The sequence below is a fragment of the Vipera berus genome (genome assembly GCF_964194415.1).
Source record: "Vipera berus genome assembly, chromosome: 2".
Lineage (NCBI taxonomy): Eukaryota > Metazoa > Chordata > Lepidosauria > Squamata > Viperidae > Vipera > Vipera berus.
In genome coordinates, this window is record NC_138203.1 from 33,866,691 (window position 1) to 33,893,017 (window position 26,327).

General features: G+C 38.8%; 1 protein-coding gene across 1 annotated transcript in view; it reads right to left on the reverse strand.

Moving 5' to 3' along the window:
- HEXB (hexosaminidase subunit beta) overlaps window positions 1-23,022 on the reverse strand; it is a 25,139-nt gene extending 2,117 nt beyond the window's left edge. The window contains exons 1-12 of the mRNA XM_081318737.1: window positions 22,646-23,022; window positions 20,995-21,146; window positions 18,671-18,736; window positions 17,683-17,729; window positions 16,906-17,016; window positions 11,864-11,965; window positions 9,782-9,911; window positions 8,614-8,785; window positions 7,757-7,843; window positions 4,776-4,848; window positions 1,560-1,734; window positions 753-843 (exon numbers count right to left, since the gene is read on the reverse strand). Coding sequence (XP_081174863.1) covers window positions 753-843; window positions 1,560-1,734; window positions 4,776-4,848; window positions 7,757-7,843; window positions 8,614-8,785; window positions 9,782-9,911; window positions 11,864-11,965; window positions 16,906-17,016; window positions 17,683-17,729; window positions 18,671-18,736; window positions 20,995-21,146; window positions 22,646-22,941 — 1,502 coding nt within the window. The 5' untranslated portion in view covers window positions 22,942-23,022. The remainder of the gene's footprint in view (window positions 1-752; window positions 844-1,559; window positions 1,735-4,775; window positions 4,849-7,756; window positions 7,844-8,613; window positions 8,786-9,781; window positions 9,912-11,863; window positions 11,966-16,905; window positions 17,017-17,682; window positions 17,730-18,670; window positions 18,737-20,994; window positions 21,147-22,645) is intronic.
- Between the last annotated feature and the right edge of the window lie 3,305 nt (window positions 23,023-26,327).

Genomic DNA, 26,327 nt, shown 5'->3' on the forward strand with positions numbered 1-26,327 from the left:
GTCTGCAGTGTGAGGATTCAAGTCTGGAAGTTAAGATTCATTCCAAAACAGAGCAAGTAAGGTTTATGTCTTTTTTTGCCACAGTTAAGAGAATCACTGCAGTTGTTAAAAGAGTCACACAGTCTTTGAGTGAGTTGGCTTCCCCTATTGACTTTGTTGGAAGCTTGCAAATGTGATCAATGTGACAATGATGTTGAGAAAGTGTTTTATAAGCATCTGAAACGGGTTACATTTTCACTGCTCCAAACTCCAACAGCACTTGCCTATAGCCTGGAATTATGCTGCGACTGTCATAAATATATGCTGGTTGCCAAGCAGCTGAATTTTGAACACATGTCCATGGGGATGCTACAAGAGTAGCAACTGTGAGGAGAGACTGTTCAAAGTTATGTCACTGAAATAAGTGCCTTATGACTGTTTTTCACGCTTATGACCACTGCAGCATCCCCATGTTCACATGATCAAAATTTAGATGCTTGGCAACTGGTTCATATTTATGATGGGGTTATGTGATCCCCTTTTGCGACCTGACAAGCAAAGTCAACGGGGAAGCTAGGTTCAAACTTTTTCCCAGTGCAAATGTAACTGAATGGTTGAGAAATGAATGGTTGTAAGTTGAGAACCACCTGTATGTTAATGAGGAGAAGGAAAGTATACACACATTTTTAATCACCATTTTAAAGCAGAAACAAAAAGATTAGATGCTTAAATTTATGGAAGGAGAAGCAAGCCAGATAAGTGATGAGGTGTACCAGAGTCTTGGTGTAAGATTAGTTGCATCCACATATTCTCCCCAAAGACAAGCCTCTCCACCCAGCACCAGCTCCTTCTGCGATTTACTTCCTGTGTTTAAAGGGATAAAAAAAGCATTTGTTCATTTCCTATTTGCCATTGAAAAGAGTGCTTAAAAGGCAATCTTAAGGTAAATTAACCAGTGTTGGTAATTATTTAAACTGAAGAGTATGATTATACAAACCATGGAATGTGATGGGTTCGTACACAGGTAGTCTTCAACTTACAACAGTGACTGTTCAAAGTTACGTCACTGGAAAAAATGACTTATGACTGTTTTTCATACTTTTGAACATTGCAGCATCCCCAGGTTCACAAGATCATAATTTGGATGCTTGGCAACTGATTCATATTTATACCAGTTGCATGTCCTGGGGACATATGCCTTTGGTGACCTGACAAGCAAAGTCAATGAGGAAGCCAGATTCATTTAACAACCATGTTACTAACTTAACAACTGCAGTGATTCACTTAACTGTGGCAAGAAAGGTCATAAGATGGGGCAAAATTCACTTAACTATCTCAGCAACAGAAATTTTGGGCTCAGTTGTGGTCATAAGTCAAGGACTACCCGTACACAGTATTTTTTCTTAGGCTACATAAATTATAACTTTCACACAAACTATGAAAAGGAGACTCTATCATAAGAAAATACATGAATTTGAGCACAACTAGTTTATTTAAATGGGAATATGCCACTCATGCACAAAGTTATTAAAAATGCTCAACCCCCACAGAAAAAAACCAAATGCAAGATATTGACAAACCAATAAAGTCCAGTGGTTCAACACTGTAGTAGTTCTTCCAGTCCTCGCCATAACTGATGAGGTCTAGGTACCAAGGTGCAGCAAGGATTGCCTGATGCCCTTTCTTTGTTATTCTTGCTAGTTCAAGTTGATACAAAAAATTTTTCCACACTTCAACTATTGTGTCTGGCCGCAGCTGAAAATACAGAAAATTATAGGGGAGGTTTTTTTGTGGGTTTTTTTTTTTGGAACAGTATGCATATGATTCATTCCTGCATGGCATGGTGTTTGAGCAATTCTAAAAAATTCAGGACGGTCTACTGTATTTGTAGTCCATTTTTTCCTCAGAACCCATAACAATTACCCTTATTTTACAATATTTTTATCTGGCTGAGAGAATGGCAACCTCAGAGTTGCCCAATGAGTTTGCAAGAGGGATCTCAATGTTGGTCTTACCAGTCTGAATCTGTCAGTCTAGCTCAAGGGTAGGCAACCTCGGCTCTTTTATGACTCATGGACTTCAACTCCCAGAATTCCTGAGTCATCTGGCTCAGGAATTCTGGGAGTTGAAGTCCATGAGTCATAAAAGAGCCGAGGTTGCCTACCCCTGGTCTAGCTACTCTGCTGTGATGGTTTGCCTTTCTGAACTTTTCTAAATACATGCATAAAAATATCGCATCAAAACAGCCAAAGATAGAGGCTATCTTTATGTCCCATATCGCACCAATCTTACCTGTTCTATATCATTTTCTAACATTCAAAAATGCTTGTCATACAGAAAGGATGTTGAAAGACGGAAATTTTCCAAGGGATATTTTTGAGCTGAAACCAGGGCACATTTACACTGAAGCACAAGCTGGTTTGTGGAGAATACTGTAGGGCTGAAGAGGAGAGTTATACTCCCTATTTATAAACTTAGGCAAATAAGGAGCAAAGGGTTTCATTTAATCAGGTACTAGTGAGGCAAGTAATGGGGAAAGACTACAAAGTTCTGAAAAAAGGCAATATCCTATAAATAGAGTAGTTTCAACATTCTGTAAAAACTTTTTTTTCCCCAAAGGGAGTTTCTTTTATTTTTCTAGCTCTCTGCTTGCTCCTCGGAATATTTTTTCCAGCTTATCATCAATTTTTGGTCTTTTAAATTGGGTCTCCAACCTTGGCAACATTAAGACTTCAATTCCCAGAATTCACCAAGGACCCCAAGGTGCACTTAGGAAAGTACTGTCCCATCAAAGACCAAACATGAAAAATCCAAATTCATCCAGAATAGCCACAATCACTGAGTCTTGGCAGGACTAAGCCTGAGTTAGTTTCTCCCTGTCCAGACCTGATCAGCATCCAGATATTGGTTCAGGGCACTGAGAGCATCACTTGGGCAGTCGGGTCCAGATGTACAACTGAGTTTGAAGTACTAAAACCAGGCCCCAAACCAATGGATGAACTCACTGAACAATTTTTATAGATACCGAACAGGAGGGCAAGAGCATTAAAGTCTGGATGTACTGTGCCATTATTGCACACTAAGTGTGATTCTGTTTAAATTATGAAATGTCTAGACCAGGGGTAGGCAACCTCGGCTCTTTTATGACTCATGGACTTCAACTCCCAGAATTCCTGAGCCAGCACCTGGCTCAGGAATTCTGGGAGTTGAAGTCCATGAGTCATAAAAGAGCCGAGGTTGCCTACCCCTGGCCTAGACTAAATAAAGTTCAGAACTCTTTAACTGGAAAGCAACCTGCTTGTTCAGACTATAGCACCATCGAGACTAGAAGAGAAGCAACAGCAAAAACAGAAAATGGGGAAAACCAACCAAGGAAGACAGGATGTCGGGAACCAAAAATACAGAAAGAAAAAACAAAGAGAGAACAAAGAGGACATCAGGAAAAAATAAATGGCCTGGGAGTTAGAGCAAGGAAAGATATAGAAAGAGCTAAGGGCAAGAGGCTGTCGATTATATTCTTTTCTTATCTTTTTTTTAGCTGGATCGCACTCTGTAAAAAACCATGCACCTTCTTTCAGGTCATGCTTCATTTCTGGAGTGAGATCACACTGCAAAGTTACATGTAGACCTGGGGTTATGGATTATATACTTGGCAGAGATGCACAAAGAAAAGGCCATCCTTGCAGCTTCCTGCAGCCTACGCAGATATGCATCTAATCTTGCAACCCTCCTAACAAACCTCTGAGCTCCTGAAATATATTTTATCATTTATCATTTATTATATTTGTATACCGCCCTTCTCCCGAAGGACTCAGGGCGGTGAACAGGGCACATAAAAAATACAGAATACAAAAATTAAAAAATAATTAAATAAGAGCCCGAGCTAAAAACAGTAGAATAATATAAAAATCCCCAATAAAAACCCCAGCACATCCCCCATCAGGCCAGGCCGGCTTGTTCAAATAGGTAGATCCTCAGACCGCGTCAGAAGGAGTGAAGGTCAGGTGCCATCCGGAGCTCAACCGGCAGCTGATTCCATAAAGCCGGGGCGCCCACAGAGAAGGCCCTCCCCCTGGGGGCCACCAGCCGACATTCTCTGACCGGTGGCACCTTGAGGAGGCCCTCTTTGTGGGAACGCACAGGGCGGAGGGAAGTTGACGCCGGCAGCAGGTGATCCCCGAGGTACTCCGGACCCATGCCATGTAGGGCCTTGAAAACCATTACCAAAACCTTGAACCTCATTTCATTTTGGAGGCAGAAGTACAGAAAGCTTTCCTTGCTGTATGGCTCATGCCCATGCTTCAACTAGTTCTTTTCTGGCTCACTTTGCTCTGTTCATCTACCCTCTGCCTCCTTTGAAATCCTTTGAAAGCCTCCCCATTCAAGACTTGACAAGTGGCCGGGAATTATTCAGTCTGCCTTTTTTCTCTGTGGTTTCTATTTTAGTTCCTTTGAAGCTTTAATAAATGTTAAGTTGCAGTCTTCATCATCATGACATGCACTATGATGTCCAGAATGGCTATTCAATAATTCAGGATTTGTAGTCCTAATGCATTTGGAGGATACCAGATTGGAAGTCTGGATTATAATATTTTGAAGGCTGGTTTTTCTGAACCTTGGACAGAAGCAGCAGCTCCTCTGTTCTTACTCATGTTTACACTTGTCAAACTTTTCTTGATTTTATAAATGAATAAGAAAGATAGTCAGTTCTACAGACATTTTCTGATATATTTATGCAGATGAGAACTACTCTCAAAATTATGATGGAACAGTTCATACAATTTCTCAGACCTTACCTTTGCTCCATCATCAAATACTTCCTGCCAGATTATGGATTTCTTGTTAAGAAAAGTCACTATGTCCAGTATTCTAGGTGCAAAACAGAACACTCATGTATTTGACACACATTCAATTGTATGTTCCCCTCTCAAACATACCAATTTCAGTCAAGAACCGACCATCCAGCAACTTGCAATAACTGAATATAAATGTAGCCTGTAAAATTACTTTTGAATTTTCCAAATATTTATGGACACTTAACTTAAGGTAATAACCAAGATGGGATTTAGATTATGAGCTAAAAGAAAATGAAGTACATTCTGGTATATTTGAAAATAAACACTATTCCTGTGTGGTTGTTTTAATGTTGCTATGTCCTTCTGAGTATGACAAAGTGACCTTTTCTCATTTAGGTTTTATTGAGGGCTCTTCCTGGTAAAAGATTATTAAGTGCTAAAAAGCACTGCTTTTCTGCTGCAAAGTTTGAATGAAATTGACATATTATATTAAGATTTTATATTTTAAGAAGCAGACGGTGTGGTGTAGTGTTTAAGGCACTAGGCTAGAAACCTAGTGGCATGAGTTCTAGTCCCATTTTGGGCACAAAGTCAGCTTGGTGATCTTGGGACAATCACTTTCTCTCAGCCCTAGGAAGGAGGCAATGGCAAACCACGTCTGAAAAACCTTGCTAAAAAAACTTCAGGAACTTATCCAGGCAGTGTCTGAGAATCAAACATGTTTGAACAGAAGATTTTTTTTTAAAGAAATATACCCCGTTTGGCCATATGGCGAGAGTTAGCTAATCTTGGCTGTTTTTCATAGAGTTAAATAGTATTATTTGAGAGGGAATTACTTGCATGCCAGATCTTTAGTAATCCAACTCTGGGGATTTGAAGAAAAAAAATAATAGAAGAAGGCAATGGCAAGAAGGCTACTTTTCCATCATTGTCAAGAAAAAGATATAAATGTGAAAGTTACTAGGAACTGAGCTTGATTTGCTACTTAACGTGTTTTAAATATGTGCATCTCGTTATGTTTTATCCTCACAGCAAAAAAGTAAGCTGAGTTGAAAGAGATATCCACTCTCTGCTCCATCATTTTAAAGCAGACATTGTTCCTTCCTTCCTTCTTTTTTCTGCTTCAGTTTCAAACCTACTGCCCCAAAGTCCCAATGGCTCCCCCTTTAAAATTATATCTTCTCAGAACAAATGCAATAAAGTATCATGTGCTTCCAATGGTTACTTTAATCTAGTTTTCCACTACTCTAGATGTAATTTTAACTATTATGTTTTAGGTGCCTGAAATGCAAAATGAGATTGTTGCAACAAAGCTTACTTTTAAACTTTCATTTAAGTTACATTGATTGGAAATACATTTTTTTTCTAATACCTAGTCAATTTTGTAATCTCTCCTAGATAGTTTCATGTTTATGGTAGAAAACTTCCCTGTTTTATTTTCCCTCTCAAATTAATCATATGAAACTTTCATTGTTTTTAACTGCCAAATAAACCCAACAACACATGAAATCTGAGATGAGCTGGGTCAATTGTGGATAAGTTGGTGTGAGTGTAACCTTTTCTTCCTATCCAATTTCATTCAGGAACATTTAATTCCAAAGGACAGTAGGTGCTGTTGACTGAGTCTTTATAGAAAACCTCAGCCCTCCTCTCCCAGTTCAAAGTAAAAAGCATGTTTAAAAATTCAATTTTGTTAGAAAAAGGGTGTATTTTAAAAAGCCCAAACCAAGAAAGGATATGGCAAGAATGAGTGATATATAAAAAAATCATTATTTCAGATGACTTCTATTTGTTTCAATAGTACACTTTTGTTTTATCATCTTTTAAAACAAACCAAAAGACAAACCATTTGTGTAACTATTCCAGTCTGTCAGTTCTTCAAGTTACACCAGGCCAGGAAGCAAAAACTCCAATACTAGAACTCAGTTTGTTGAAATAGGCTATAAGAACAGAAGCTTGAAAACCTGAGAATGGTTTCTCTTATCTTGCCTCTCTCTTATACCAAAGAGTGTTAAGGCAGGGTGACTTTAAGTTTCTTTCTTTCTTGTTTTCCCAGGCTCAGCTCATGTTCTTTGGTAATCATTTCCACATATCTTCTCCAAGGCCATATTTATGCTCCTCTACACAATCCTGCTCTTAAATGATTTTTTTTATGCTGATAAAATATGAGGAAGGTCATGAGGTACATGGCATCACCTGAATTGAGCTTACCGTAGTTATTCCACAGCAAATGGCTGGTTTGAAAACACTCCTGGTCTACCTATTGAATTTTCTAGTCAGAAAAAGCAACTGTTGAGATTGCAATTAACACAGCATCTTTAGAAAAAAAATTATGAACACAACTACACCGGGTTAATGAATAAGACAGATTTTGCCTCAAAACTTCTGAAAATACCCAATTATTTAACTAATTCAAATGGACTAGATATAGAACTGAGCCAAATGTTCTACTCTATCTTCTTTGTCTTCTGCAAACTCCAACCCCATCTTCTCCATCTCTTCCAGGATAGAAAATGGACAACAAAAATGCAAGGAGAATAAAAAAAAATAAAGTTCCAGGCCACAGCCAATAATGTAAGGGGCAATCACAGATCATATTGCTAATATTAGGTAGGAAAACTGCTCGTTTTCAATAGCGTGTTTTTCTCTTTTGCTAAGTTACAAAGGTACCCTTTCAGGCTCTCACTTATACCCACTCTAGTGACATTGTTCTGTCATTCATTCCAATCCCTACAGTCCTCAGCTGCAAGAAGCCAGCCTGTCACTTGCCTTTAGGAAGTTTTGCTAGCAGGAAAACCCAAAAGCAGTTACTGCCGAAACCGCATCCACCCCATTGCTGGCAATAGAAAAAAAGTCGCGACACATCGTGACAAATCACATCACGTTGCAAGTTTGACACCCCTGATTTAGGGGATTAAAGCAAGCAATAAATGTAGCTGCAAATACATGAAGTAATCTTTCTGAAAAAGAAACAGACTCACTTTTCAACATAATAGAATTCCAGTTTAGAATACCAGAACCCAAATCCTTTCTTTTTCATGAACTCAGTTATATCAGGATTGGAATTCCTAAGAAAGAAAAACAATAGCAACAAATTACATTTCTTATAATACAGTACTAACGTAGTAATAGAATAGAATAGATTTTGCACTCTAATTTTTCTTTTTAATAACACATGAGTGGGGATCTAAACAAATTAATGCTGATATGAAGAATGTCTTCTCTGACTTGTGATAATAAGCTAGCTTGGGCCACTGTTTAGTAAGAATAAAGCATTTGCAAGTCCCATTAATTTTTTGGCATGGCAATCTTAAGATCAGGATATTCAGTGCATATACAATTGTCCTATACAATACAATAATCATGTTATTTTAAGTTTCTTTTTATTTTCCAAATGATTTCAGTTTGTTTTTCAATTGAATTATATAGCTTATACGTTATAGTAAAAGTGTAAAATAATCTGATGTTATTTATCTTGGTCTGATTTTTTTTACATCTCAAACCTGGCATTTCAACTGGGGTATGTAGACTTTCTATATCACATATATTTTGGAAATGTAAACTTGTACATTTTACTAGGAGAAATACTTTGAAATATTCTGTATTCAGGAAAGCATCTCCACTTCAATAAAGCCACTGCCTCTTTCTAGGATCATATGGCTGCAGTTGAAGCCTTCCTTCAATGGCTCTGTAATCCTGGATATTAACAGGGCTACATTAATGAGATGCAGATAGATGCTGCATTTATACTACTGGACTTTCTAAAATATCTCTTCCTAATCAAGTCTTGCTAATTGTATAATGCTACTATCTTTTTAGTTTTGGTGTTACACCATACCAACAACTGAAGTCCACTTCATCTCCTCCTAAGTGGATATAATCATCAGGAAATACAGTGCCAACTTCTTCAAATAATTTCATCATAAAATCATAAGTTGTATTCAAAATGGGGTTTATAGGTCCATAAGAGCCAGTTGGATGTTTTCCACTGTAGCAGGGTGTGAGGATATCTTTTTCCCAGTATATAAAACAAAGACAAAAATAAAGCAAAAGATGTCTGCTATTTTATTCTATATGAATTTATTACATTGATTTTAAAAGTGTTTCTGAGAACTTAAATGCTTCTTTCTTTGTAATCACCCAGAATATAATCCTTTCAAGTGGAATATGACTACTGGCTAGGTATCAGATTTAGAAAATAATGAGTCATAAAACCTATGTAGCTATTTATTCAGTACTTTTGTCCTGAATTCAATTTGTTTCCATTTTCTGAATCTCTTAATGATAATCACTGACATTGGCAGAAACGTGTACCTTATTAACCCTCTAGAATGGGTAATCTTTTTTGGATGGTTGTAATATGTTTTGGAGGATAGGGCAAAGGCAACAGTGAATCAGGGTACAGATTTAACTAGAGGGACTTATACCAACAAGGCTAGATGTTTAATGTTCTTATTGGGTAAGGGGGAATGATTAGGAATATTTATTTTTAAAACTATGTTAATTTTATTTAATGGCTCATGCTACAGTTTATGTGTGTTCTTTCTTCAAAATGACAGGGAAGCAATACACGGTAACAGTTTTCAGAAATGATCAGAGTGTTGAATTGGGTTTCCTGCCAGGACCACAGGTCAACTATCCTGATCTACCTTAATACTGCAGTGCCAAATCCAGTCTAAACATCTGGCTGACTGTGCAATCATAATTTATTAAATTTGTTTGCTGCCCGAATGTCAATTACAATAAAATCAATAAAACATAGAAGATAAATAAAAGTAGTTGAAACCCTACCTATTCTCTTTATTAGAAGATATTTAAAATATGAACACAACTAAATTATAGTCAGGCAAGACTTAAATTATGTAACAACTTAAATTAAATTTGAATAATATTTCATAATAAATTTGTATCTGTATTTAGCTACCAATCTTCCTTTTTTCTTTTTTGATTCCTATTGTAAGCATATAGTATTTTCAGTTTGCCTTTTAGAATGATACACATTTTACCTTTTCTCCAAGACTGAGTATGTCCTGGCGTATCAAATTCTGGAATAACTCTAATCCCTCGTAAGCGAGCATATTCTATGACATTATGAACATCAGTGGGTGTATAAACATGTTTGGGAGTATAAGCACCCTGTGGAAATAAACAAGAGGTTGCATTTCCCCCCCAATACTGCAGGAAAATGTCAACAAGTGAGAAGAGTGGTTAAATCTAGGAGCAACATCATATTACAACAGTCAAGCACTAGGATATAATCCAGATACAAGTTATTTTTTGAATGAAATTAAGCACAAAACATTTGTACCTTTTACTGATGATCAGTACCTTGAGTAATACTAAGACAAAGTGATCTATCCAAGGTCATTCTCTGGGAAATCCTAGGAGAAATTAATCTTGTCTTCCTATGTATTATTTTTCTGAGGGACTATGCATCTGTTGAGGAGCTGGCAAATGACTTTTATGGATAAAAAACTGAACATGGTTGCAGTATCTCTAAAGATCTAGCCCGTGAAACTTGAGGTTGGTAATTCAAAAAGGCAGGTAAGAAGATGTCTTTGTGTTATTTTTATGCTTGATAGGATATCATTGTGTCAATAGGAATAAACATGCTGCTCTGTCATTGACACAACCCATGTCAAATAAAAAACTGTTACAACCAAAGACCAGCACCAAAACAAACAAGCAGACAAATACAAAAAGAAAGACAAGCAATAAATATAGGAGTAATTGAGTCTTCAGAAAGCATCATATGCCAATTCACAGAATTTGGTGACATTGTAAGTCACCAGGAAGTCCTTGTCAGCTAATTGCTAATAGGAACACTGAACACTACATAGTAATCTTTTGACTTCCTTGGCATTATTACTAAAAAGAAGAAATTAAATGTTGGTTTAAGGCCAAATAAAATCTACAGTGCAAAATCACATTGTAATAAGGAGCCAGGTGGTAGGTTATAGGAGTTTTGTGATACCTGTCTTAGCAGGGCATGGAGAAGAACATTGCAACAACAATTAGACATAACACTCAACAAACATCTTCAACAGACATTTCATTCCGGGTTCTCTCTCAAACAGTCAATGAACATGCCAAACCAATAAACATGTGCAATATTCAGTGAACTATGTTTTTTTGGTGGTTAAGATGGGGGGGGGGAGAAAAAGAACCCCCCCCCCATATTTACTAAGGAGTCAAACAATTCTTCCTCTTGTTCAGGAGGAGTTTTAGCAACACAGGAGAATTTTAGCAACACAAGGCTTGAATTAAGGTGATAATATATAATATTGTACAGATAATTCTCATTGAACAACCACTTGTTCAGCAACAGTTCAAAGTTATGACAGTGTTCAGTGAGAGGGATTTATGATCGGTCCTGGTAAGTGTAGTATTCTTGTGATCATGAGATCATGATTTGGGTGCTGACAACTAGCTCACAATTATGATGGTCACAAATGTCTCATGGTGACATGATCACCATTTGTGACCTTCACAGCCAGCTTCTGACAAGCAAAGTCAATGGGCAAGTTGGAAGAGGTTGCAAATGGCAATCACGTACCTGCCAGGCACTGCGACCATGCAGGATTTGGGATTGCTGCAACTGCTGTTGTAAATTGTTGTGGCCAAGTGACATTGTGCTTAATAATCATGTAGTGATGGAGTTGCTGATCTCAATTGCCATTGTTAACTCATTACATTTTATTATTGTTTTTCACTGAAAGCTTAGTGGCTAGCACAAATATTCAAAATGGTGTACCTGAACTAAGAAAGTTTAACTGTGCTGACTGCAATTGTTTTATATTATTCTTTATCTGTATCTTACTTTTAGGATGTTTTATGTTATCTGATGCTGGTCAAGCATCAAAATAATGTAATTTCATTTCACTTCAATAAATTACAAATCTTCTACTCTGTTGCTGCATTACCCTGAATTACTATTTCAGATTTCACAGGTTGAAAGTGTCCAGATATGTTGGCCCATCACTCACAGTCAATATGGTGGCCCTAATATATCTGAAGTATGTATGAAATAGGTCTCTGAATTCTATTTTTTAAATACTTCCCACAAGATTTCATATGTTCTTACTTACCTGGGCACTCAATTCTGGAAAAGTGGTACTTTCATAAGGAAAGGAAGGGTCATCTACAATGTGCCAGTGCAGGACGTTGAACTTGTTAAAGGCCATGGCATCCTGTGATATGAAAGACAAGATGATGTTTAGTGACACATATTATATTCAAAAATTAATTTATATATGTGGGAATTTAAAATCTGATTTCTAGCATGCCCTCAATGAGAACAATCTCATCATTGCTTCTATAACTACTAAATTATTTCTAGGCCTGAGAGAACTCAATGGAGAACAGCTTTACATACAGATACTTATAGTGTCAAGGTTCTGATAGACAAGACCAAATAAATCAGAACTCCGAGGCTTGAGCTTTCCTCAAAGAACATGTTTATTGGTTACATAGTATTGGCATGGTCAAAAGTGAAACCAAGTCTGAAATTCCTTTCAAAGAGAGACAATATTACAAAGTTGAACTTTCTACCCCAATGCTATGCAATAAGCTACTGTACGTTCCCCAATAGAACAGTTTGGTGGGCTTTCAAACCAAATGCTCACCCCCTCGCATCTAACAGACAGAAATGACTTTGTTTCCCATGGGACAGTAAAATGTTTATACTACTAGAAATCCTCCACACCCCCATTCTTTTTTTATTATAAGTTTTATTAATTTTATACTATTTACATTCAAATATTTGTGAAGCAATACGGTGGTTGGGTAATAACAGGTTATTTGTATATAGCTCAGGTTACATAAACAAAAATTCCCTCTCTGCTTCCCTTAGTTATAACATAGTCAACTTAATCAAATTAATACATTTCTAATTGTGACCTAGTCATTTAAAAGAGTTTTCAATATATTTTCATTAATACATATCAATATCCTGTTTTTAGGTTGCAATGAAATAATCTAAAGTAGCCTAAAATAAATGAAAGAAAGCTTACTTTTGGGTGACCCACATTTCTCTCTTTCAATAAAAAGTAATTATCCTGTCTACAAAACTTACATTATTCATTTCAAAACATTCTTATTTTTACCAATATCATCTATTTATTCTCTTAACAATTCACCACTTATATCAAAATATCTTATATCTTTCCAAATTCTATATTTATCGATTCTAATAACTTTCTTTTAAAAATTAATACAAGATAAGTTTCTATCTATATCATTACAACAAATATATTCTATAAGTCATCTTAACCGTAAATCAATTCTTAAAATACTATCTTTTGATATATCATTCCAAATTCTATAATATAGTTCAGAATTTTATTTATTTATTTATTTATTTATTTATTTATTTATTTATTTATTGGGACTTATATGCCGCCCTATCTCCCGAAGGACTCAGGGCGGCTAACAACAGTAAAATACAAGTAAAAATACAAATATTAAAAATTAAATTATATCTATAGCCCCAACTACAACCCATAAAACCTTAAAACCATATTAAAAAATCCCTTATCATCAGTCCAGGTCGGCCTGTTGGAAAAGAAATGTCTTAAGGTCACGATGAAAGGACCGGAGGTCTGGGCTCATCCGGAGCTCCAGGGAAAGCTGATTCCACAGGGCAGGTGCCCCCACAGAGAAGGCCCTCCCCCTGGGGGTCGCCAGCCGACATTATCTGGCCGACGGCACCCTAACGAGGCCCTCTGTGTGTGAGCACACAGGGCGATGGGAAGTCGTTCCTGGCAGCAGATGGTCCTGCAGGTATCCTGGGCCTAAGCCATGTAGGGCTTTATAGGTAAGAACCAGCACCTTAAATCTCACCCGGAGGGCAACCGGTAACCAATGCAGCTCACGCAGGAGGGATGTAATATGGGAATATCAGGATGCTCCCATCACAACCCACGTGGCCGCATTCTGCACCAGCTGAAGCCTCCGGGTGGTCTTCAAGGGCAGCCCCATGTAGAGAGCATTGCAGTAATCAACACAGGAGGTAACAAGCGCCTGAGTGACCGTACGTAAAGCATCTCAGTCCAGATGGGGTGCAACTGGCGCACCAGGCGAACCTGGGCAAATGCCCCCCTGGCCACGACTCCTATATGATCTTCTAAACTGAGTCGTGCATCCAGGAGGACGCCTAAGTTGCGCACCCTATCAATGGGAGGTAACACCTCTCCCCCCATAACCACCTTCGCCACCTCCATTGCCACAAGGTATGATCTGGTAAAAGATCTTAACTGTGTTCGGTCAGATTCGGACCGACTGGATCTCCAAATGCTCTCTAGGCCCCTCCTCCGGCGCTTCATCTCCCGTAGGTCCACGGAAAACCAAGGGGCCAACCGGGACCTGCGCCGGGTCAGAGGCTGCAAAGGCACAACATGGTCAAGAGCTTCAGAAGCAGTCCGTTGCCAGGCGTCAACCAAGGTCTCAACTGGGCTGTGGGAAAGGGAGGCAGGGATTAATCCAAGCGCCATCTGAAACCTTTCCGGATCCATCAGGCGCCTGGGGCGGAACCACCTGGTCGGTTCCGCCTCCCAGCAGCGGGAGGTGGCGTAACATGGGGCTGCCCTTGAAGAGCACCCAGCCATCTTAGACATGCGCAGAAGATTTTAATTTAATAAGTTTAATTCTTTTTTATTTATTTTTTTACTTTGTTTTTTAATTTTTATGGTTGTGAGCCGCCCTGAGTCCTCAGGGAGAAGGGTGGCATATAAATTTAATCAAATCAAATCAAATCAAACTGACCCAATTAAATGATGACTGGGAAGAGGTAATCTAGGTCATCAGGTTCACCCTGAGCAGTGCAGAAATCTAACTTAATATATTCTTGACACGCAGCTGTCTAGATTACACTTAAATGTACAGCAAGAGGAGCTCACCAGTTCCTCAGTAATTAGGCCTACTGATTCTTATCTTTATGACATTTTTCCTAAAAGTCTAAAGAAACTGCCTTCTGTAACTTAACACTTTCTGTACTCTGATTGAAATAGAATAGATCTTCTGCTATTTCCTAACCCCATTCCCCTTTTCTCATAGGCAGTTTCTTGTGTTTTATTCTTCTGCCAAATCCATTCCAGTATGGAGCCAACTGTTTCATGCCATGGCCTCATTTTACTGGCCTTTTTTCTTTGCTAAAATCTAATAGCCATTCACTCTTCAGTTTTCTAGGTCATCCTTTCACTGAATGAAAACACGTCTATGGATCTTGGATTTTGCCTTAGGACCATTATGTGCAAAATGGTTTTACTGATACATCTTGTTCAAGTTACCCAGAATTTTAGACTTCCTTATTAGTATTCTAAAAGAGTGACATTAGCATTTTTAACATGGAAGTTGAAGCCTCTTCTCTAACATTAAGAAAGCATGTTTTTCTCTTCTCGGCCAAGTCCATTTCATTTGGTCTGTGAGAACTTGCTTTTTTTAGCAACTATACCATTCTGCATTCTGGAAGTCCTGGGATACACAAGCAAGTATTAAGAATCAAACTCAACTGGGGAAGGAAATTTATGTAACCCATAAATTTGAGGCTCGAACAATAGAAAACAATGATTCTACATAACATTTCACAAGTGGAAAATTTACGGGTTACGTAGTCAAGTTTGAGTCCTGAGTTTTGCCTGAATTTTGAGGCAACACCCGTAACGTTATAATTTTTTCAAATGGATGGCATTTACATTAAGGTCTGTAGAGAAGCCCCTCTCAAAGATAATTTGTTATCTAAATCTGTTATTAAACATGTAGGGTAGAGTGTCTCTGTTATTCCAAGCTATGGAATCTGCTCCCTTTGAAGCTGTACACAGCCTCCAATCTTTCTGCTTTCTTTAATTAATCAATATGTTTTAATTTGATTTGAATTATGGATAGTTCTTCACTTACAATCCCAGTTGGGACCAGAATTTCCATCGCTAAATGAGGCAGTTGTAAAGGGAGATGATACATGACCACATAGTAACCCAAGTCCCACGTTTTCTGGTTGCCATCATAACTCTAGATGTGTGGTTTGTTAAGCAGAGGGAATCTCACCTAAGGAGCTCAGGGGTAGGGAAGAGCCTGGGAGTCTTAGTGCAGGCCATATGCAAATGGGGACGGTGCTGCAGTGTGGTATGAATACAGAGAGGCCGAGAACAAATAGGCTGTGGCTCAGGGGATTCTTGGTGTGCCATGGCTCTAGAGCTGCAACAAGTCCCCGAGCTGCAGTGCAATTCAAAGCTGCAGTCATCTTGGAAAATCTCAGCTGCCCCAGCCTGGCCCAGCAGAGCGACACAAAGCTGCCATGCTGTGGGAAGCCTCAGCCACCACAGCCCATCCCTGCATAATAGTGCAGCTTTCCTCAGCCCAGGCGCCCTGCATTCCATAGGCTCTGCCATGCCCTGCTAACCTTTACCACTTTCCTCCTGCTGTTCGTGAGGCACACCCAGCCTGGCCCTATTGTAAGCGAGGAAGCTGTTGACCATGCTAGGACTTTTCCACGAATCAACTTATGTGCCACATTATCATGATCCTTTGGAAAATTTGTGAGGTTTTCTGAAGCATCATGAGAAAGGGCCATCTGCCATTCTCTAAATAGTGCATATGTTCCCACAAGACCTGGTGAAGACCTCAGAAGCTTTCTGAAGGCTCTTTGAAGCATTGCAAGAATGGGGCAGAATACATGGAAAGATGTGCCCGATTTGAAGAATTGAGAAGGAGTTCACCAGCCACAGATTCACCTGGGCTGCCAAGTGCCTAAATTTTGATCAAATGATCACAGGGGTGCTGCAACAGCTGTAACTTCATTCAGTGCTGTGGTAACTTTGAATGGCCACTGAACAAATGGTCATAAATTGAAGACTACATGTCCTTAAGTTTTTCTAAAATTATAAGCTGCACTAAATGCCCTGTGAGAAGGTAGGCAAGATATAAATTGAATAAGGAATAACAGTGATAACAACAGTAAATATCATAATGGAATTTTAAAGTAAAAACTCACCCACAACATGCAGAGATTAATACACATACCTTATTCATCTACAGGCATTCATTTTAAATGTCTACTAAGGCCTTCTCAACCTGGATGGCAACTACAGCTTTACATACCAAGCTGACTCAGAAGTGTATAAGCAGGATCACTTACCAAATTAGTTAGAATAACTCTCAGTGGCAGGAAATGTCGTGATGTATCAAGCAAGATTCCTCGATACGCAAATCTTGGAAAGTCACTTATGTAAGACTCATTAACAAAATACTGTTGAAACAAACAAAAGAGCCATATCCATGCAAAAAATATAACAGATAATCAAATTTGACTTTTGTGGTAAGATACATTTACTTCAGGTGTTAAACGTGATTTCCTAGCATATATAAGGTACCAAATAGATTGCAATGCATTTTACTCATAGACTTCAAAAATTATGTATTTATATAAATAAAATTACTGCTCTTCCTACTGTTTGGAAACTTTATTACCTGCAAACTAATTAATAAATTAATATATGTTATATTCAAATATAAACACTGTTTAGTGTAAACATCATCATAACTGTCACTGCCTATGAAATGGGGAGAGTTGTCCAAACAACCAGCCAAATATAGGACTCCCAGTTTAGTCCTACCAGAGCTAATAAATAAAACACCAATGAAGGAGAATATTTGTAACTCAAGGTTGAAATGCTATATTACAGATAAATACATTAAAAACAAGTTAATGAACAGTTAATAGAGTTTCAGCAAAACTATAAGAAGCTAGTGCAGATTCTGCAGTGTTGCTTTATTGTAGTAAAAATATTTCTTTTAATAAATAAATGTATGTTATAATATTACCTCTCCAAATAACCTCAAATCCTAGAACAGCAACATATGGAAATGCTAATGCCAAACTTGAAGAAAATAATGTATTATCTGGAATACTCACACTTCCACAATCATCCTCATATAATAACTGGCTGAAAGTTTCCAGACCTGGAGAGGGAGAGGGAGAGGGAGAGGGAGAGGGAGAGGGAGAGAGAGAGAGGGGGGGGGAAACTTTAATTCTGAACTGGCAAAGAAATATTGTTTTGAAGCAAGAATCACTTCAGATATTCCAAAGAGGTTTAAATAAACAGTGGGTCTTGTGGAAAGACATGGAGTTCAATGGGACTTATTTGTGGCACAACCTGTATCTTAATTGCAGAGGACCCCTTCTTTTGAAAAAAAAAAAGAGAAATGAGAGAGGAAGAAGCACAAATCACTTTTATCTCCTGTCTCATCTTTTCCTCTGAATATCTGCAGTAACAGCAAAGCCAACCCAGTACTGGATGGGCTATTAATGTTTTGCAATCTAACTTAGATTTGCAAGTTTCCAAATTCATTACAGTATGGACCCCATCGCAGATGGGTTATAATAGTCTATACTCAGCTTTTAACATGATCCATATTAAAAAAAATCAGCTCACTGTTTGGGAGAAAAGTCAATATAATAAAAGTTTAAAGTAATATAAGAGTTGGGACTATATGCAAAACTGGAATTTGGGTCACCTAATAAAGTTAATTTACAATAGATTTAGGAAAGATAAATTTTTTTTAATGCAATGCATAGTTTGCAAAGCCATTGCCATAGACTATGCTGACACTGTCAGTAGATGGTTTTCAAAACAGTAAACATTTGTAAGGGCATAAATGTATATCAGTATTAACCATGATTGCTAATGCAGGAAGATGATTTTTCAAAGTGATGCTTGGACCATCATAATAATAATTGATAATTAATCATTATGAGCTGGCAGCAACCGGTGTCAACCATCAGCATCCGTCAATTTGAATGTTCAGTTGACTGAGGTTCATGTTTAATGAACAAAATAATAACAACAACAACATGCTGGGTGAGTAGGAAATAGTTTCATCCTCTGTTATTTAAGACTCACCTCTTAATACTCCCCAAACTTTGTCAGCCTTCAGCACAGACGTGGGCTTTGATACTTGGAGATGATCTTAAAAGGGAAAAATATTTAACATGGAATTATTATTCAGTAAAACAAATCATTAAACAACCAATTACAAAATTAGCACTTTGTTGTACACTGACTGCTTATATGTGCAAACAAAACGTGGAAGTAGTTGTTCTACAGGTCTAATGATAGGAAACTAAGTCCATACAGGGCAGGTCAATTTCCCACAACAAGCAGCCTCTAAGGTATACCAATTTCTTGATATCAGGTTTATGTTACTTGTTATTTCCCAAAGCGAATGAAGTTGCTCAGGAAACAGATTTGTGAACCTGATTCACCCCTCATTTGTTTTTGCAGTGGAACGGGGGAAATCAGCAAAAATTTCTAAGAAGCTCACAGTACTGTATATGGGTACAATAGTTTTCTCCATGGATGGGATGAATAGGTGTTGTAGAACTCTAATGCCTTTCATATATACTAAGGCATTACTAGCTACTAAGGTTTCTAGCTAAAGTGCAAAGACCAAACACAAGCAGAAATGTGTGCAGTATTTCCCTATTTATGTCCATTTGCAGATACATTACTCTGAAAAGGAACTGAAATTTCCTCCAGCTTAGAAAATGTTCAAGGCCATTCATTCATAGATACCCACATCCCTGAATAGATTAAGAAAAAAAAGCAACGTTAACAGGATGACAATCAAGCTGCATTCCTTCTACTGAAATTCAGAATCCTTATAAATTCATTATCCTCACTTCACAGGGAAACTTTAGTATTTTATTTAAAATAAAGCCTTTAATGAGATGGAAACAATTCCAAAATCAGTGCATTGACTCCTGAGCATGTGGAATACTAGTGAATTGTATGAGGAAGGAGATGAAAAAAGATTTATAATGAGGAAATGAATAACATATCTTTGAGAAGGAACCATCTGATAGAATACTGAATTTTATTGCCAGTCCCATTTGCATTCATCAAATATTTCAAGTATCAAAATATATACATCTAATTTGTGCAGTATATTGTTTACTTCATCTCCATCCATCTTTATAACTAGATAAGCTATGAGTAATGGGTTGTGAAAATAACCTTGGGAGTCAGCAGGAAGAGGCACAGCCTAGTTTTTTTTTATTACATTTATATCCCGCGCTTCTCCGAAGACTCAGGGCGGCTTACAAGCTTAGCAGTAGCCTTCATTCTATGTATATGCCTGCTTGTTAGGGCTTTCACACACACCCCAAGCGGCATTATTACAAAGTCAGCTTATTGCCCCCAACAATCTGGGTCATCATTTTACCTACCTCGGAAGGATGGAAGGCTGAGTCAACCTTGAGCCTGGTGGGATGCGAACCTGCACTAATTGAAGGCAGCTGGTGTTACTTAAGGAGGCATTAGCCCACTGCTCCACCAAGGCTCTAGTTAGTGGTCGGAGAAAAGATGTCAGGCTACAAAGAATGGGAATGTGGGAAATGTCTCAGAAGGGATCCTCCCTAATTCTCTGGAAAGTAAAGCAGAAGTGCTTTCAGACATGCAAGATTGTGTTATTGTAACCTGGTGAAGCTCATGATTTTGGTTTCTTATGAGAATTACCTCAAGGGGGTGACATTGTATAACTGTATCATAAATAAATATATTAGTCACAATGAGTCTTATTAAAGACATTTTGACCTGCAATATCATAATATTTTATTCAATTACTCACCAGATAAAACTATTAGATAAGAAAGTGGTTATTGAAAAATAGAAAAATAATTTTTCAATAACCACTTATCTTATCTATTAGGTATAATACCAGAAAAGATTAATAAGCAAAATTCATATTTGGTTCTACATATTACAACGGCAGCAAGAATAATCTTCATGCAATACTGGAAAAATGAAGGAATACCATCAGAGGAAGAAGTAATTAAAAAAATACTGGAATGCGCTGAGATGGACAGTCTAACTATGAGGCTGAATGATAAAGAAGAAACAGAATACTACCAAAGCTGGAAATTATTCTACAAATGGCTAGAGGAGAGAACCAAAGAGTAGGACTTGATTATGTATTAGCGTTTTTTGAACCCAGACCACATGCTGGTTGAAAAATTAACTTATGTCTGTAGAGGAAAAAAATAATAAAAAGCTTACACACACACAAAAAAAATAAATTTGCTTATTCACAACTAAAAAGAAAGAAAGAAAGTGGTTATTACAGATGATTAAAATATCATCCAATAACAAACCCATAAGATGCAAGAAAATAAGGAAGACAGAAGAAAGGCACAATTTTGTATACATTTATATTGTCAAATACTCACAGGCTTCATCTGATGTAATACTAGGGAATTTATCACATTCAGAATCCTTTGACGTGATAATCACCTGAAGCAAGGACAATTCTGTTTCACATAGGGATTTTTTCTCATTTTGATTCTGCCATTTGGGATAACCAAACATATATTCATAATACCTGGAAGTAAATTCAATGGCACAAAAAAAATGTTATTCAAAATTTGCTTTCTAGCAAGATTGTCAGAAACCAAAATCTAATAATTAAAAAAAGTCAAGCTACTGTTATTTTTTCACAATAGAAAGACAATATCGTGTTAAAAATTGGGGTCATTTTAACAAGTTTTCAAGTTATTTCTGGTCAGAAATAATTTCCTTGAACCAATGATTTCATTACATTGAACCATGGCTTGTTTTAACTAACTGTTTTAACTATAATGACTGAATTCAAACATTGAACTAAACTGAAAGTCAACAAGAAATAGGTTAGCATAACTGTATAACTCCCAATTACTGAAACAGAACTGTCAAGTAGATCTGAACACACCAATTCTGTGTTAGTGTGGATTTTGAAATTCAGCAAAATTTGATTATTTTTAAGATCCTCTCCTTTTATCACTCAACACCCACCCACAATTTCCAGCCAACATGGGAACTAGTTGCAGCAACAGCCTTTATGTTGATAATTCATAATATTGTAACATTACTCACAAAGGATGTGATTTCTGTAATCTGGTCACCTTATGACATTAATATCTCATTTGTGTGATTATTTATTTATTAAATTTACATGTCACCTGACTCCCAGTGACTCTGAATAGTTATTGTGTTTATGATGTTACTGGTTTTCAACTGCAGATACTTTATGTTGCCAATGATAAATTTTGAAGGTACCAACTTGGGAAAGATTGTTCTAAGTTGAAAGGAAGTTGTCTCAGAGATCATTTCAATGTAATTATCCCACCCATAATGGAAGGGAGCATTAACCATGCATTTCCTGCGCTCTGTTGCCTCACTGAAGTATGCTGAGAATCTCCACCATCAATATTTAAAATTAATCTGTAAAAATGCATATTTTTATGCACTTGGACACTAGATGTTAAATAATAGTCACTGCATTCTTTTATTGGTAATAGACCTACAACTATCGAACGTTAGTAACAGACAGACAACAGTCACGCACTTTTAAAAATAATGAAAACAGAGGCTTCCGGTCTTTTCATGGCTGATTAAATAACGAACAAAGACCTCTGTGTAGAATAAAAGACCAGTTAGTAAACTACACTAAAACACTTTTGTCTCCTATGGGTTTGAGAGCTAAGTAAGAGTCAAGAGAGATGACGTCTTTGTTCCCCACGCTCAAGGTAGTTTCTTTGGCTAAGGCTTCATTAGGAGAAAAATCATAGTGCAGTTCTGCAAACATCATTCCGGAGTTCTTTCTTCTATGCCAGGGGTCGGCAACCTTGGCTCTTTTATGACTCGCGGACTTCAACTCCCAGAATTCCCGAGCCAGCTATGCTGGCTCGGGAATTCTGGGAGTTGAAGTCCGCGAGTCATAAAAGAGCCAAGGTTGCCGACCCCTGTTCTATGCCAAGAACATAGAACTTTTTACCACAAACATGCTTTCCCGCTCCTATTATTCCGCTCGAACACGTCCAAAAGACAAAGGAAACCACTCACCTGCCGAAAGCGTCCTGCAACAACGAGCAATTCGGCTCCGCGGAGGATCCCGGGACGTAGACAATCTGGAACTGATCTGGCACCAGCCGGAACCTCTTTGGGGAGACGCGGAGCGACTGAGGCAGCGGCCAAAGCGAGCCGAAAGGCGACGAAGTCGGCGTCGTCCCGGGACTCAAGAACAGCTGCTCCTGATGCCCCGTTTTGTCGGCCGCCGCCGCCCACCTTGGATAGCGAGATGAGGCCGCCAGGACCCCGGAAACGGCCAGGAACAGTCCGATCAGTTCCAGGCTCCCCATCACCCGCCCGTCAACTCGGCTGCTGAGACCGACAACCGCACCCTCCGCGTCGCGGTCCCCGACTTCTCAGAGGCTGGTCCACCCGGCAAATCTCAGCCCCGCCTTCTTCCTTCCTCCCGCGATGGGGGCAAAGCTGCTGCCGCCGCCCGCCAACGAAACGCCCCTCCAGGGAAAACTCCGAGCTGCTGCACGCTGGACGAAGAGCCCGACTCAATCGGGCGACAGCAACAACGGAGAGTCCGTCTGCTTGGCCGCTCAGGCCGAGAAGAGCGGCGACAAAGCAGCGCAATGGACCCTTCGCCCTCTCGTTGGCCTTTTGCTCTGCGTTGCGGCTCCTACGGCTTCGTTTCTCTTGGTTTTCTGCGACGTTTGGAGACGGTCAAATGCAACACAAGGAAAATAGCTGAAACAAACAGCGTAGACCAGGGGTGTCAAACTCAATTTCATTGAGGGCCGCATCAGCATTGCGGTTGCCCTCAGGGGGCCCGGGTGGGAATGGCCAGGGTGGGCGTGGCTAAAGTGCATATGGCCTACTGGGTGGGCGTGGTCAGCTCTACATCGTTCGCATCAAGGGTGCCTATGCGGGCCTGGGCAGGAGTGGGACAGATCTGAGGGTCTCTGGCAGAAGGAGGGTCTCTGGGCCAGAGCCGAGGCAGTGGGGGCCGTTCCCTCACTGTTTCCAGGATGACTTCGTGGGCCTCATGAAACCATTTCACGGGCCGGATCTGGCCCCCGGGCCTTGTGTTTGACATGTCTGGCGTAGACTCTTCACTATTCACCATCCTATTTTTGGAAATCAATCTATATTTCTCACTGCTATTGTTGATGGTTACAGTCACCCAACTGTTCAGCTCGTCGACTATTTCATGAAGCTCCATACCGTTCATCCAGGCACAAACGTTATTATATAAAAATAATTTAAGAAATACCTCTTTAACCAATAGTACTACAAACAACAATAGCGGGTAGTCCTATTGAGACTTGGGGTTGATAGTGACCATTTTGGGGACTCTGGCTAGCTAGACTCTAGAACATGCACACTCTTTGCAATGGAAGTATGTCTGCAGAATTGTATGAGAGACCCATACTTAAGGTAAAGGTAAAGGTTCCCCCACACATCTCCGTTTCAAAGCCGAAGAGCCAGCGCTTGTCCAAGGATGTCTCTGTGGTCATGTGGCCGGCATGACTAGACGCCAAAGGTGCACGGAAGGCTGTTACCTTCCTACCATAGTGGTCCCTATTTTTCTACTTGCATTTTTACGTGCTTTTGAACTGCTAGGTTGGCAGAAGCTGGGACAAGTAACAGGCGCTCACTTTGCTATGCGGCACTTGGGATTCGACCCGCCAAACTGCCGACCTTCTGATTGACAAGCTCAGCATCCTAACCCACTGAGCCACCGCATCCCTGACCCATACTTACTCCATCTTTAAATTCAGTGCTACTTTTTACCACAAATAAACAAAACAGCTGTTGGCTTATTGGTGGGTCTGTGCATTGGTATTTCTAGTAGTCTGTGCAGGAAGCATGCTAAGAAAGCAGAATTTCTGTATGCAATTGCAATGTTAATCAAGATTTTTTTTCCTTACCAGCATATGGTATCTTGATTAATGTCCATTTTAATTCTGCTTATTAAAACAAAGGCAAGACAGCTTTTGAAATGGCATGAAGCAAGAAATCCATTTTATAAATGTCTACCCATTCCATCATATTAATCATATTGTTTCTTTTTATGTTGATTTTATAGTACTGTACTAAATAACATAAAATGTACATACAATAGGTTGTGCTCTACAAATAACAAGCAATACTTGAGTTGTTTGCTTTTATTCTTGTAGTGCCATTCAGTTGACAGGACAATCTGTCCCCAACCTGGTCCTTTATGTCATCCAAGGGGTACCCATCACCACTGTACATCCTGAATACCATAGCTAACAGGTTTCTGATTTTTATTTTATTTTCATATTGTGATTAAATAATCACCTCTATCTTCTTTACAATGTATGTTTCATAACCATAGCAGACCTATTCTTTTAATAAGTATATCACAGCAGATTATAGTAGAATATATTACATTTTTTTAGATATTATCCAATTCTGCCCAGTTCTATTATTGCACCCATGCCCAAATATATCATCTACCACAACACTGATATATATTGTTGGCATTCTTAATTTATAAACCTTTCCATTCCATGGAAAGAAAACTTATCAAGTCCTTCTTGGGATATAGAATGGGGTACAGAGTTAGAATGCAGGCAGTTGAGATGCTGGCACCTCCTGAGTACTACAGGTTGATTGCATTTTTGTACAGAGATATGGAATGATCTCTAAAGACACTAAAGGTTGGTTCAGAAAATAAAATGCCAATTCCTTCTGGACAGAATGCACAAAAAAGATGTTTTTAAAAAGGCAAGATACAAACAACATGGATGTATTTATTTATATTTAAATAATTTAAATGGCTGCCCATCTAAGGAATATGGAATGTTAATGTTATGAAAAAATATCGATAGGATGCAATGAAATACAGCGTTGCTTCAGGTGAAAGAGTCCAAGCATTTCCATCAGAATGGTATATACAGTTTAACTTCCCTATATACCACTCTGGTAAGTTCTAAATATTTCTTCCTGCAAGACTGCTGAGTACCAGGACTTAAAAATAATGTACATTCTATAGTCATCAAAAATAATACAGTCCTTGAGTTCAATTCCCAACAGAGGATTCTCTGTAGGAAAACTCTAACAATGTATGTATGAGAATTCCTGGTAAGCATGGAAGTTACTATGTATTCCCATCTGGTGGTTAATATAACTAGTGCTTGTGCGAGTTTTGGTACTCTCTGAGCTTGGTTGTTTCTTTGCAGACATTTCATTTCCCAAGTAGGTAACATCATCAATGGTAGAAGGGAGTAGGGTTTGCTCTCTGTCTATATACAAATGGTTAGCCCTGTCAGTGTAGATGGGAATGTTCTTGGTGGTTCCTTGATTAAGCTACTGTTGTGTAACACTGGGTAATGAAATGTCTACAACAGGGGTGTCAAACTCAATTTCATTGAGGGCCACATCAGCATTGAAGTTGCCCTCAGGGGGCCGGGTGGGTGTGGCCAGGGTGGGCGTGGCCTACTGGGTGGGCGTGGTCATCTCTACATCGTTCGCATCAAGGTTGCCTATGGGGGCCTGGGCAGGAGTGGGACAGATCTGAGGGTCTCTGGCAGAAGGAGGGTCTCTGGGCCAGGGCCAAGGCAGTGGAGGCCATTCCCTCACTGTTTCCAGGATGGCTTCGCGGGCCACATGGAACCACTTCGCGGGCCGGATCCGGCCCCCGGGCCTTGTGTTTGACATGCCTGGTCTACAAGAAAACAACCAAGCTCATAAAGTACCAAGT